Consider the following 15,214-nt stretch of genomic DNA (forward strand, 5'->3'; position numbering starts at 1 on the left):
CTTGCTCAAGCTGGCTACTGCTTTATCCCATAACTTTCTCCTGCTTAGAGTCCCATCTGAGCAATATCAGTGCTTAACTGTGCCAAAGCATAAAGTATATTCTGAACAAAGTAGGATAAAATTCAGAACTTGTCCCAAATCAGCACACAATCTGCTGGAGGAATGAAGCAGATGGAGTGGCATCAATGGGTGAAAGGAATTGTCAGCAGTTCAGTCAAGAGTGGAATGGAGGGGGGAAGATGGCCAATATAAAGAGGAGAGGAAAAGTGTCTAGACAGGAACCTGAGGTTGACTAGTGGACTGTAAAGATGATGGGGAAAGCAAACCAGGTAGGGGTTATGAGGAGGTTGGGTGGATTTTGGAAGATAGATAAAGGCAGGCAAACTGAAACAGAGGTGGTGAGTTGATGTGACCATAAATGTGCTGGAGGTCAGGAACAAAAAGGGCTACTAGTGCTGGACTCCAATAGAAAGTGCTGGAAAGCCTGAGGGTGAACTTTGTGTGTAGTGGGTGGATGGAACCAGGAGTGGGAGGAGGAGAGAGAGGCGACACAAATGGGAGGACCTGACGGTTGGAAGTCATTGCAGACAGAGTTTGGCAAAATAGTCGCTCAGTCTATGCTTGGTCTCATAATGTAGGTGACACCTGGAGGACTGAATGCATTGAACAGAACAGTACAGTACAGGAACAGTCCATTCGGCCCACAATGTTGTGCTGAAATGCCATACCAGGCAGCATATTCCAGGCACCCACCCCTCTCTGAGTAAAAAAACAGCCCTCACATCCCCTTTGACCATATCCCCTATCACCTTCACTGGATGCCCTCTGGTATTTCGACCCAGAGAAACAGATATTCCTTGTTTACTCTATCAATGCCTCTTATAATCTTATAAACCATGAATAGATCTCCCCTCAGAGTCCGGTGTTCCAGAGTAAACAACCCAAGTTTATCCAGCCTTTCATGATAGCACATGCCCTCTAAACTAGGCAGCATCCTAGTAAACCTCTTCTGCACCCTCTCCAAAGCCTCACCATCCTTCTTATAGTGGGGCGACCAGAATTTTATGCAATAGTCCATATGCAGCCTAACCAGAGTTCTATAAAGTTTCAACATACCCTTTTGACTTTTGAACAATGCCTCGACTGACAAAAGCAAACATTCCAGAAGCCTTCTTAACCACCTTATCAACCTGTGCAGCCACTTTCAAGGAGCTATGAACTTGTATCCCAAGATCTCTCTGCTCAGCAACACTGTTACGGATCTTGCCCCTAACAGTGTACTGTCTCCTTGCATTTGCCCTACTGAAGTGCAACAACTCACATTTATCTGGGTTAAACTCCATCTGCCATTTATCAGCCCATATCTGCAACTGATCTATATTATGCTTTATTCTTTGCTTTTCTTCTACACTATCCACAACTTCACCACTCTTGGTGTCATTTGCAAATTTACTAACCCATCCATCTACATTTTCAACCAGCTCATTTATATACGTTATGATCTGTGCACAGATCCCACCGCCACACTAGGGTTAAGGTTCCTCTTGCTCTCACCTACCACCCCACTCTCCTCTGCGTACAGCACATAATTCTCCATAATTTGCGCCATCTTGAAAGGGAGCCCAACACCAAGTACATCTTTGCCTCCACCCCACTTTCCGCAGGGATTGCTCCCTAAGTGACTCTCTTGTCCACTTGTCCCTCCCCACAGAGCTTCCTCTTGGTACTTACTCTGGCAAGTGGAAAATGTGCTACACCTGCCCCTACACCTCCTCCTTGAATACTATTCAGGGCCCCAAACAGTCCTTCCAGGTGAGGTGACACTTCACCTGTGAGTCTGTTGGGGGTCACCTACTGTATCCTGTGCTCCTGGTGTGGCCTCCTGTATATCACTGAGACCTGACGTAGTTTGGGAGACCACTTCGCCGAGTACCTACACTCTGTCCACCAGAAATAGTGGGATCTCCCGGCAGCCACCCATTTTAATTCCACTTCCCATTCAGTCAATCGCCTCTTTCATTGCCACGATGAGACCACACTCAGGTTGGAAATGCAACACCTTATATTCCATCGGGGTAGCCTCCAACCTTATGGCATGAATGTCGATTTCTCAAACTCCTGATAATTGCCCTCCGTTCACCATTCCTGTTTCCCTCTCTCACCTTATCGCCTTACTTGCGCATTCACTCTCTCTGGTGCTGTTCCTTCTCTTTCTTCCATTGTCTTCTATCCTCTCCCATCAGATCCCCCTTCTCCAGCCCTTTATCTCTTTCACCAATCAGCTTCCCAGCTCCTTACTTCACCCTCTCCATCTCTCCTGGTTGCACCCATCACCTATAATCTTGTACTTCTTCCTCCCATCCCCCAATCTCCTTACTCTGACTTCTCCTCTTTCTTTCCAGTCCTGAAGAAGGGTCTCAGCCCAAAACATTGCCTGCTTACTTTTTCCATACATGCTGCCTGGTCTGTTAAGATCCTCCAGTATTTTGTGTGTGTTGCATTAATTTGTTTAGGCTGTTTGAATTGGATGCAATGAGAGTTCAACTAGCCCACCCTGGCACATTGTTACTACACATAAATCACACATTCCATGTTTATATTTTCTGTATATTTCTATTTAATATGATATTTGGTATATTGCTGTATAATTTATCTTTCCACAATTAAATTGAGTAATGCCTCAATACTCATTTTATACTGACTGCCATTATTAAAAATGCTTTCTAACTCATTTTTACTTTAACTTCCATGTTTTTGATTAGTAATTTAATTATTAAAATGCAACACAATGGAAGTTGTTTGTATGAGTTCAAAATGGACTGAGATTCAGTGAGGGAGGGCAAGAGTGTGGGAGAGGTTCTAGATTCAAATATGAAGAGAATGAACAGTTTTTCTTCATTTTACATTAATTTTATAAATGCAAACTTTGCAACTAATTATCTATTTGCAACATATACTGTTGAGAGTTGAAAAAGGCAAGTCCAAAACCTGTTCTCAATATAAATTCTACCCCACTAGTCTAAATGGGTTATAACTATAAAACTGGGAATACAAATTTTATGAAACTGGGAATATAACCTGCAACTTGTCACGTGTATAGCTATTGCTATTTTTGGGCTTAAGGTGTGTGTGTCTGTGTGTGTGCATGCTCGCACCTATCTTCTTGTGAAGACACATGGAGACACTTGTGTTCACTAAAATCACACATTAGAAATGGGAAACTAATTTCAGATTGCAGTCACTGTGTGAGTTCATTGGGGTACAGGAAATCCAGTAAAGTAGGAAGGCCAGCCGCTAATAGTTCTAAAAGAATGTGAACTGCTCAACACCACTTAGATCAGGAAGAACAACAGTATTCCCTGATTGCAAATGGTCTTGCATTGATATATCCCAGCCATCCAACCCTCCCACCCCACCCCAATAAATACCAAATAACCGTAATTAGAGATCGCCAAATTCACATATTAGCTTCTATTTACCTTGTTTTGTGCATTAAGCGTGAAAATGTTGTCTTTTTGATCCAGGAGTTTACAAGCATAAGCAATGTTAACAGCAGTTTCCTGTTTGTCTCCAGTAAGGACCCATGTCTTGATGCTTGCCTTTCGAAGTGCCATAATTGTATCAGCGACACCTTCTTGCAAGCGATCTACAATACCCGTAGCACCTAGGTGTGGAATTACAAACTAATCATTTGTTCCTCACACTGAGAATGAAAGAATTGTGTTTTAAAAAGCAGCTATGAATTCTTAAGACACCTTTGACGATCTCAGGTCAACGGACAACAAAATACGTGGTTAATAATATAAAGTAGGAAAGCAATATTATGTTTTCTGATCTACCTAACATCGTGGAACTGGGTTTAAATTTACAGTTCCTTAAATAATCATGAAAATGGAAAGAAAGTTTAATCCCAAATCAGCTTTCAGTTATCACCTCTAAACTAACAGGAATGCAGGCCTGAGGGAACAAGAAAACTCTACATGCTTTTTTAAGGGAAGTGTGTAAACCAGGTGCAAAGTGAATCAATTGTGGTTAGGCTCAGGTGTTTTGCAACACAAAATACATTAGGTCTTGAATTTACAGGATACTCTCTCTCTCTCTCTCTCTCTCTCACTCAGTGGTCACTTTATTAGGTACATGAGTGGGACTCTATGGTCTTCTGCTGCTATAGTCCATCCACTTTAAGGTTCGACAAGTTGTGTATTCAGAGATTCTCTTCTGCTCGCTCGTGTTGTAACGCATGGTTATGTCAGTTATTGTTGTCTTCCTGGCAGCTGAAACCAGTCTGGCCATTCTCCTCTGATCTCTCTCATTAACAAGGCATTTTTGCCTACAGCACTGTCGTTCACAAGATGTTATTTTGTTTTTTGCACCATCCTGTGTAAATTCTAGAGGCTGTTGTGCATGAAAATCCCAAGAAATCAGCACTTTCTGAGATGCTTAAAGCACCCCGTCTGGCACCAATAGTCATTCCACGGTCAGAGACACTTCTTTTCCATTCTGATGTTTGGTCTGAACAACAACTGAACCACATGACCATGTCTGCATGTTTTATGCATTGAGTTGCTGCCACTTGGCTGATTAGATATTTGCATTAGCTAGCAGGTGTACACATGTGTCTAATGAAGGGGCCACTGAGTGTATAGTTAAACTTTTCATTGTATTCACATATACTATTCAAGATCCAATTATGATTAGTTAAGGTGCAGTAGTACATTGTTTTTATCACCCAGTTCCCCAACTGGCATTCATTCAACTACCTGATCACACCGTGCATGCTGATTAAATTATGCTCCATTCCTTAACTCCGCCTCACCCAAGACTACATATAAATGGGTGTCGCTTGGTGAAATGTCCAACTGCTGTTTGTCAGCCCACAATTTTCTAATAATTAAAAGCTAACATGTTAAAGATTACTGGCTGGTAAATACTTGGGCAGGGGTGGAAGGATAAGGTGTGAAATCTCAATCAACGCTCTGCACTTTTGGAGATGCCATCATCTGCAAGGTCCTGCCCATTGTCTGGAAATTATTTCCCTAAAATTGATTAGTCCCAAAACCTACAATGTTGGAATAGCTATAATTGTGCATAATTAAGTCCTAAATGTCATCCAGATGCCACCATTTTTTTTTAACAAATCCTCCATGCTTAGATAAGAATGTAAATAGTCAAGACAACACACACAGAACACTATTGGAGCTGTGTTAAGTGATTCTTGGAGTTAAACAGCACCTGCCAAATCAGAGAAGTATTTCCAAATTCTCAACACAATCTTGAACTTTACCTAGCAGAGTAAGATTAGTTTCAAGTTTCAGAGCTGATTCAAGTAGGAGCTCCTCTTGGTTGTCAATACTTGTCTCCGCTGAAAACTGAAATTTTTGCCATTCTGCATATTCAGCATCATTCATTACCTGAAGAGAAAAAAGATAGTGGTGTTTTGTATGAGTGATCAAGAATCCAACAACCACTGAACATGGAAACAAACCAACACCATAAGATATTTACAAGTTATGCACAGTTAGAAGAATACCTGGTTTCCTTTCACCTTTTTCCAATTTTCTTATGGTCATCTTCAAGGAGCCATGCCTCAAAAAGGCAGCGTCCATCAGTGAGAACCCCCATCACCTAAGTCATAGAATGTTCTCATTGCTACCATCTGAAAGGAGGTACAGGAGCCTGAAGGCACACACTCAATGATTCAGGAACAGCTTCATCCCCTCTGCCATCTGATTTATGAATGGACCTTGAACCCATGAACACTAATTAACTACTTTTTTTATTTCTACTTTTGAAACGTCTTATGTAATTCAACTAATACACGCACAAACACACTTACTGTATTCACATTTATTTTCTATTATTGTATTATTATTATTGCATAGTACTGCTGCCACTAAGTTAACAAATTTCATGACATATGCCAGTGATAGTAAACCAGATTCTGACCTTTAGAAATACACAATATGATCAGTTTTGTTCAGGATGGTGCATATTTTTGGAAAGAAATAATGAAACTTAAAAGAGGATCTACAACTTAAACAAATCAGTGCCTTTCTCCAAATCCAAAAGCACATTAGCTAGTGTCTTCAGCTGATGATGCCATATGCCAAGGTGATGAGGAAGAGAGCAGACTTAATGCATATTCTAATAGAGTCCATGGTAAAACTGTGATGGTTTAAAAAGAAAATGCTGGATATCCTCTGGTATAAAGAGATATATTGTAGTGCAAGTCTTGCAAAAGTTGAAGCCAGAGTAGTGTTACAATATCACAGAGTGGATGATTGTGTCAAAGCCTGCTGAGCAAGTGAGGACAAACAAACTTAATATTGCCGTCACAGTAACAGGACGTCCCTTGTCAACTAAATAGATCATCAATGCCAATTGTCACTGAGTGAATGGACATTTTAGAGAGTAATATGGAAAGGAATGGGATCCAAAGAGGAAGCAATGGGTAATGATTAGAGAAAGAAAGAATTTTGTGAGGTTAGTTCCTGGTAGGAATACTAAGCAGATAGATTTTGGAGGGGTGGGAGAAATTGGGGATTTGAGGTTATGCATCTGGGCAACAAAGGTGTATAAATCAGGATGCTCTTTATCAACTAAAGCTCTGCATTCAATACAATATCCCCATAAAACTAATCTTCAAGACCTTGATCTCAATACCTCCTTGGGCAATTGGATCCTCGATTTCCTAACTTGCAGACCCCAGTCCGTTTAGATTAGCAACAACCTTCCCTCCACAATCTCCATTAGCAAAGGTGCACCACACAGCTGTGTGCTTTGGCCCCTTCTCTACTCACTTTACACTTATGACTGTGTGGTTAAGCACAGCTCCAATGCCGACGAGACCACCGTCAAAAGCTGAATCAAAGATAGTAACGAATCAGCATATAGGAGGGAGACAGAAAATCTAGCTGAGCAGTGCCATAACAACAAGCTGTTACCCAATGTCAGCAAGACCAAGAAGATGATTATTGACTTCAGGGAAGAGGAAATTGGAGGTCCATGAGCCAGTCCTCATCAGAGGTGGAGAGAGTCAGCAACTTTAAATTCCTCAGTGTTATCATTTTGGAGGACCTGTCTTGGGTCCAGCATGTAAGTGCAATTATGAAAAAAGCATGCAGGCACCTCTACTTCCTTAGGAGTTTGTGAAGAACTTTAACAAACTGCTATAAATGTATGATGGAGAGTATTTTGACTGGCTGTACGAGGGGTGATTGATAAGTTTGTGGCCTAAGGTAGAAGGAGTCAATTTTAGAAAACCTAGCACATTTATTTTTCAACATAGTCCCCTCCTACATTTACAGACTTAGTCTAGCAGTCGTGGAGCATACGGATCTTGAACCTCCAGAAAGTGTCCACAGCAGGGGTAATAAGTTTGTGGCCCAAGGTAGAAGGAGATGAGTTATTGACTTCAAACTTTCTGCAAAATCACTCAAAGAGTTGAACTGCATGTGCGTGTAACGACAGCTGTATAACTCATCTCCTTCTACCTTAGGCCACAAACTTATCAATCACTTCTTGTATCACAGCCTGGTCCACAACCACCAACTGCTTCAGCTGCTGTCATCCGGGAAATGGTACCGCAGCATAAAAGCCAGGACCAATAGGCTCTGGGACAGCTTCTTCCACCAGGCCATCAGACTGATTAATTCATGCTGAAACAACTGTATTTCTATGTTATATAGATAAATTACTATAAATTGCACATTGCACATTTAGATGGAGACATAATGTAAAGATTTTTTACTCCTCATGTATATGAAGGATGTAAGTAATAAAGTCAATTCAATTCAATTCAACAACAATGCTCTTGAACGGAAAATCATACAAAAAGTAGTGGATATAGCCCAGCTATGGGTTAAGTCCTTTCCACCATTGAGCACATCTACATGGAGCATTGTTGCAGGAAAGCAGCATCCATCATCAGGGACCCCCAGCATTCAGGCTGTGACCCCCAGCATCAGGCTCTCTTATCGCTGTGCCTTCAGGAAGAAGGGAAAGGAGCCTCAGGACTCACACCACCAGCTTTGGGGACAGTTATTATCCCGCACCCATCAGGCTCTTGAACCAAAGGGGATAACATCACCCAGCCTCACTTGCCCCATCAATGAAGTGTTCCCAGAACTTATGGACTCACTTTTAAGGACTCTTTATTTCATGTTCCTGATATTTATTGACAATTTATTTTTTATTATTATTCCTGTCTTTGTATTTGCAGTTTTGTCATCTTTTGCAAGCAGCTTTGAATGCACAAGTTGGTGCAGTCTTTCATTGTTTCTATTATGGTTATTATTTTATTATGGATTTATTGAGTATACCCTTCAGAAAATGAATCTTAAGGTTGTATATGGTGACTATATGTACAGTTGGCCCTCCTTATCCGCACGGGATTGGTTCCCGGACCCCTCACTGATACCAAAATTCGCGGATGCTCAAGTCCCTTATTCAACCTGTCTCAGTGCGGTGGACATTAGGCCCCAGCAGTAGAGATCTGAATCCGCAGTGTTTCTGTTCACGAAAATAATCACGATTACAACTGAAAATAAAGTGGAAATAATTAAGTGATCAGAAAGAGATGAAACGCCATTGGTCATTAGGCTATGTTGGTCAACAATTGGAACAATTTTAAAGGATAAAGTGAGAAAGGCTCTGCCCCGATGAAAGCTACAATTATTACTAAGCAACACAGTGGTTTAATTATTGGGTTTTGGGTTTTTGATCCTCCACATCAACCCGGCACGGTGGAGAGCGCACTCGGGAGTGGTCTGTCACTGGATCGAACTCAGGAAATTCCGTTCCCAAGCCTGGTGCTGAAACATATGTTCTTAAATGTTTTATATGCATAGAAAGGTAAAATATATACTATAAACTAAGACAAATGTTTGACTGACTGACGCTAAATAATACCGGATGTACCTGTTCTGACTTTCTTAGTAAGAAAATTTCCGATTTTTTTCGATCCCGATCCACAATAATCCACGCACATCCGCCCGTATACTTTAAATCATCTCTAAATTGCTTGTAATACCTAATACAATGTAAATGCTATGTAAAATATTTGTTATACTGCATTGCTTAGGGAATAATGACAAGAAAAAAAAGTCTGTACATGCTCGAACAACAAGTGCTGGAAGAGCACTTTCGGGTTTTCGCGATTTGCGGTTGGTTGAATTTGCGCATGTGGAATTCGCGGATAAGGAGGGCCGACTGTAGTTTGATTATAAATTTACTTCGAACTTTTTGGTTACTGTCATAGGAAGATAGTAACAAGTGTTTTCATTAAACTCAAAGGAAGGCCAAGAATGATACATTGTTGGTTTACGAGGAGAACAATCAACTAGAACACAAACAGAAGAACAACGAGGCATTAGAAATAATGATTAGCTAGGGTAGGAAGAGTGTGGCTGTGGATAGGGTGATGCCTGGGGGAAGTGGGTGGAAGGCAGCTTAGGAAGGCTCATGATTGATATGTAGAAATAACAAAAGATGGAAGAGAGTAAAGGATGGATTGAAGCAATAGCAAAAATTAAAATGTAAACAGAACAAATTCAGGTAAAGCAAAGCAGAGAGTGGTGAAATCCTAATCTGCTCTCTTATTCTATTGAGACTAGCTCTCAAGCTGTGTTGTCACCTGTTTACAGCTGCCCAGGACAGTGGTGTCAGAGTTGGTGTGCTCCACCGTAGGCTGTGTGGCACGCTGGAGTTGGTGCTGCTCCCCAGTGTTCACTCAGCAGAAGATAAGCTGTATTGTAGTTGACTGCAGATTTCTGCAACATTCATGCACTCAAGAGTCTTGGATTATACATTTTTTGTGTGACTGTATTTTACTGGTATCTTATATGTGCGATGAGTGCTTTGTGCTGTGTGTGACTGTTGTTACTGTGTTTGGTATCTTGACCCCAGAGTAATGCTGTTTCATTTGGCTGTATTCATGGGCATTCATCTATGACTGAATAATAAACTAAAACTTCAAAGGTTCAAAGGTCAAATTTAATGTCAGAGAAATGTATACGATATACATCCTGAAATGCTTTTTCTTCGCACCTGAACTTATTCTGACTTCTTTGAGAGTACGAATCAAAGCTATGTTGTCTCCTTATACCTGTCCTCTCGATGGCAACATCACTGATTGCATGGTCCTTATTTCCCTTTCATAAACTGTATCTCCTTTGAAGACATGCTCTCCACAAATCCAACCCTGAACTGCCTGAAATACATATAAGAACTGCTACATCTTCATATGGTCCTCATGAAGGATTGTCTTCATAAACTTTGCATTCCACTTAACTTCTTCCTTCTCATCTTGAACCCTTTATGTGGTCTCCATCTGTCCATTCTCTCCTGATTTCCTCCAGCATTTTCTCAGTTTCTTGGGCTGAACCTTTCCACTTTCATGATTGATGGCTTTTCTCTCTATACCTCCATTGACCGTCATGCGGGCCTGCTTCCTTCTAGTATAGAAGCTGAATCAGTCTTTTTCTTCTACTAATCTCTTCTGTTTGCCTGACCTTGCTTTCATATCCAATAACTTATCCTTTAACTTTAATTACTTTCTTCAAGTAGTGCTTTAGTGAGAGCTACAGAACGTTTACTTTAGTACTACCCATTTCCCCCCCTTCCTCTTTATCCAGTACAACAGATAACTGTGGCAGCTTAAAAACTCAGCTACCAAAACTTAAGCATTTGCTTAAAAATATCTAATTTGGCTAAATTTGACTCATAAACTACTGGTGGTAATTTAAATGTTTGATGCCCTCGTGTTTAAAATTTGTTCATAATAAATAGATCTCACAAACAAACTGAATTTGATATTGATGTACACCAGCACTTAGGGGAAAAGAATTCATGCTGAATAGGCAGTCCACACAGTGATTGATCACAGCATCTATGAAACACAAGAAATGACATTTTGCACTTTTGCAAAATCTGAGCATTAGCCCAATTGACAACCTGGAGCATAACCTTTTTTTTATTGAAGCTGATGTCGTGTGACAAGATTTATATAAAACTGAGCAATTTGAAGAAAATCAATTGAATGTGAAGATGATAAGTACTAAGAGCCAAGCTGAAACAGAACACAGATTCCTACACCATCTCCCTTAAGACTCATATTTTAGCTGCTTGATTATTTGTATATTCCCACTGCACTATAAAGAATTCAGGGCAAGTGGATACTTAACCATTCCAAAGTACCTTTGAGCCATTCCTCTAATTTTAAAAGGGAAGTTTCTTCTTTTCCTCTATTGCCTGGTGGTTACTATAACCAGAAATCCCAATCAATATGATGTGCATGTAACCCAGAATTTAACACTGTCCATAGTAATCAAGGGAATATATAGGCTGGAGTTTACTCTCTCCTACTGGCTGTAATGTTACTCCATTGTATTATAAAACAAGAAACATTTGGTTAATACACAGGAATAAGTAATGTATCATACTATAATTTCTAAAATACAAATGAATAAACAGATGTTTTCAGTTTAGTAATACGCCATGATAATATTGACTTAAAGCATTGTTCTTGCTCGCTGATTTCAATTCCCTCTATAATTTGTCATCCCCTTGCAAAAGAATAACAAATCATAGATAATTTTATCACCAATATTAATTTTGTCTGTTCTTTCTTCCATACCTTCTTAGCAATGCAAAGAGTACGGAGACCCTCCTTGGCATATTTATCTAAGTAATTCTGTGTCTTTTCCTGAATGCCTTTCTGATGTCTGTGTCCTGCAAGATAAGTGGGAAACAGAATAACAGTGAAGAACCAGCTCCAAACACGAGAAACAAACCTGTGTTTTTAAGGGTCTCGGCCCGAAACGTCGACAGCGCTTCTCCCTATAGATGCTGCCTGGCCTGCTGTGTTCTACCAGCATTTTGTGTATGTTGTTGTTTGAATTTCCAGCATCTGCAGATTTCCTCGTGTTTGCTCTGTGTTTTTAATTAATTCCTTTTCAAAGACAACCAAATGTGTTCAATGTTACCATTGACACTCAACTCAACTTCACTTGCCCTATCACTGAATTGTTCCCAACAACCTATGGACTCACTTTCAAGGTTCTTCATCTCTCAGGTTCTAGATATTTATTGCTTATTTATTTATTATTATTTTTCTCTTTTGTATTTGCATAGTTTGTTGTCTTTTGTACATTGGTTGTTTGCACATTTGGTTGGATTTACTGTGTATGCCCACAAGAAGATGAATCTCAGGGTTGTATATAGTGACATATATGTACTTTGATAATAAATTTACTTTGAACCTTGAAAATAAATTTCCCAAGGGAAAGGAAAATGAAGTATATTCAGAGTAAATGAAGTATTGCAGAATAACTAGATTTCATAGATTTGTTGATGAAAAACTGCCAGTGTATCCACAATATACCTCTCAAATTCTACCAGATAGCTTTGGAAATATACACCTAAAACCTCTGATCTTCTAAAGGTTCTGTTTCTACTCATTAAGAAACTATTATGTTTGCCTTCCTTGTGGATGAACTAAGAAACTTACATGTCCAACTCCAATTGCAGCCTTGCTTAATTTGTTACTTGGCCTATCTGTCCTTTTGTAACATCCCACTCTCATTTATGCCAATTAATGTGCCTAACAACCATCACCACCAAACATGGATACTTTAAAAGGTAACAGATGTAATGATTAATTGAGAAGACTTGGTAAGATTCTCCACAGATCTGAGCACCAGTCCAAAGCAAGCCCTTTACCCCTAATCCTTCTTCACAACCAATTATCAACCCATGTTGGATGATAATGTTCAATCATTTCTATTTAATTTTGCTTTTATTTTTTTGTTTTTGTTGTAAAGTGCTGCAATTCAGAATCTGACTTAATATTTTCTGGGAGACACATTCACATAAAATACTTTTCTCATCAGGTAACTGATCTGTTCAGTGGGTTCACCTAGTTCAATCATATTTGACCCATCATGTTTTATAAAGGCATTATAGCATTTCAAAACTCTTAAGCAATGTTAAACTGGCATGTCTAAAAATGACATCACAGGAGACAAAAAAAGACTGCAGATGCTGGAATCTGTAGCAAAAAAGAACTGCTACTTTGTTGAACTTTGAGGAACTCAGCAAGTTAGGCAACATCTATGGGATGATAATTTGGATTGAGAACCTTTCACAGTCTAGATGAATCCATTAACTGCTGAGGGTAAGTAGCTGATAAAATTCATATTGCATTTCTGTGAAACTCTTAAATTTGAATTCTTGATTTGAGATTGGTTTAGTAGCTTTAGCAGTCTATCCTGTGAACTGTGAATCAAGTCAAACAGCTCAGACTTGTCAGATAAACTTTCTATCTCAATGAGTTAAAAGATCAACCAATTAATAAACAAGCAAGTAGAAAAACTGCAACTATTCATATATCATTACCTGAATTGTCCAAAAGGTCCATTATGCTTGAATCAGCACCCTTCGTATAAACAACTATTTTATTAGTCAATGGATGTCGTACGACTACAGACATCCTCTTTCTAATTGAGTCAAATGGTAAGGTGTGCAAGAGTTTAAACTGTAGTCGTCCTATGTTCTTAAGTTCCACCGTGACTTGATCAGAAGTCCTGGACACTAAAGTGCAGTTGTAGGCCTGCGCTGCATGTACCAGTGCAGCTTCATCTGGGCTCTCAGCCTCATAGCGCAATTTAGAATTATTGCATTGCTCTGCAGAGGTGCCTGGATCCATAGATAAACTGCCCGCAGTTTTATCAAACTCTTCTGGCACATTGAGGGCACATTTCTCGGCTTGAGATTGATCACTAATGGCATTGAAATCCTTGGCTGATCCAGCAGCAGCTTTGTTTTGTTCCTTGACTGCACTGGGTGAAGTCGGCTTCACTCTATTCAGTAATCTACTAGCAAAAGTACTTGGATTTTCAGAAGAACCATCTTTTCTGCTTGCAAGGGAAGGTGAGCTCATGCGAGGTACTGACAATCTTTGGAACATTTGCCTTATCTCCTCCAAGGACTTTATTGTATTGGTGACTGAAGGTACTCTTACCTTTATTTTGATGAACAAAAGTTCAAATCAGTTAGATAACAGTCATCATTTTTAAGTGACAATTACAACTAATAATGAAAATAAATTATTTAAAAAACTCCACATATCTGAAAAACACAGAAGAGTGGAAATCTCAAACTAATCTCCATGTTTTATACTTCACCCCTCATTTAGCAATGCTTTTCTTGAAGACATGCAAAATTAGTGAATTCTGGAATATTTAACCTTGGAAGGCAAGCAATTTTTTTTTTAATGCAAAGGCCTTAAGTGCAGTAGAAAAAGTTACAAATAATGAGTGGAAACGCAAATTGTGCAGAAGATACAAAGAGATATAGATAGATTAAGTGAGTGGGCAAGGGTCTGGCAGATGGAGTACAATGTTGGTAAATGCGAGGTCATCCACTTTGGAGGGGAAAATGGAAGATTATTATTCAAATGGTAAAAAATTGCAGCATGCTGCTGTGCAGAGGGACTTGGGAGTACTTGTTCATGAATCACAAAAGGTTGGTTCGCAGGTGCAGCAGGCTATCAAGAAGGCAAATGGAACGTTGGCCTTCATTGCTAGAGGGAGTGAATTTAAGAGCAGGGAGGTTATACTGCAACTATATAGGCTACTGGTGAGGCTGCACCTGGAGTACTATGTGCAGTTCTGGACTCCTTACTTGGGGATGGATATATTGGCTTTGGAGGCGGTGAAGAGAAGGTTCACCAGGTTAATTGCAGAGATGAGGGGGTTAGACTATGAGTAGAGATTGAGTTGCCTGGACTGAATTCACAGGAATTCAGAAGAATAACAGGAGATCTTATAGAAAAGGGATAGATATGATAGAGGCAGTAAAGTTGTTTCCATTGGTAGGTGAGACTAGGAACTAGGGGACATATTTTGAAGATTCACAAGATTCGGGAGTAGATTTAGGATGGAGATGAGGAGGAACTGCTTTTCCCAAAGAGTGGTGAATCTGCGGAATTCTCTGCCCAGTGAAGCAGTGGAGACTACATGAGTAAATATATTTCAGGCAAGGTTGGATAAATTTTTGCATAGTAGGGGAATTGAGGATTATGGGGAAAAAGCAGGTAGTTGGGGATGAGTCCATAGCCAGATCAGCCATGATCTTATTGAATGGTGGAGCAGGCTCAACGGGCCAGATGACCGACTCCTGCTCCTGTTTCTTATGTTCTTATAATCAAGAGGGG

The 15,214-nt window shown here is 39.9% G+C and overlaps 1 protein-coding gene across 2 annotated transcripts in view; it reads right to left on the bottom strand.

The window, feature by feature from the left end:
* Positions 1-15,214, bottom strand: part of LOC140737914 (phospholipid-transporting ATPase VD-like) — a 193,517-nt gene that overhangs the window by 35,532 nt on the left and 142,771 nt on the right. For both annotated transcript variants that reach the window (XM_073064713.1, XM_073064712.1), the window contains exons 12-15: positions 13,396-14,020; positions 11,636-11,730; positions 5,285-5,411; positions 3,480-3,664 (exon numbers count right to left, since the gene is read on the bottom strand). In XM_073064713.1, coding sequence (XP_072920814.1) covers positions 3,480-3,664; positions 5,285-5,411; positions 11,636-11,730; positions 13,396-14,020 — 1,032 coding nt within the window. The remainder of the gene's footprint in view (positions 1-3,479; positions 3,665-5,284; positions 5,412-11,635; positions 11,731-13,395; positions 14,021-15,214) is intronic.

The sequence above is a fragment of the Hemitrygon akajei genome, chromosome 13, assembly GCF_048418815.1.
Source record: "Hemitrygon akajei chromosome 13, sHemAka1.3, whole genome shotgun sequence".
NCBI classification, from domain to species: domain Eukaryota; kingdom Metazoa; phylum Chordata; class Chondrichthyes; order Myliobatiformes; family Dasyatidae; genus Hemitrygon; species Hemitrygon akajei.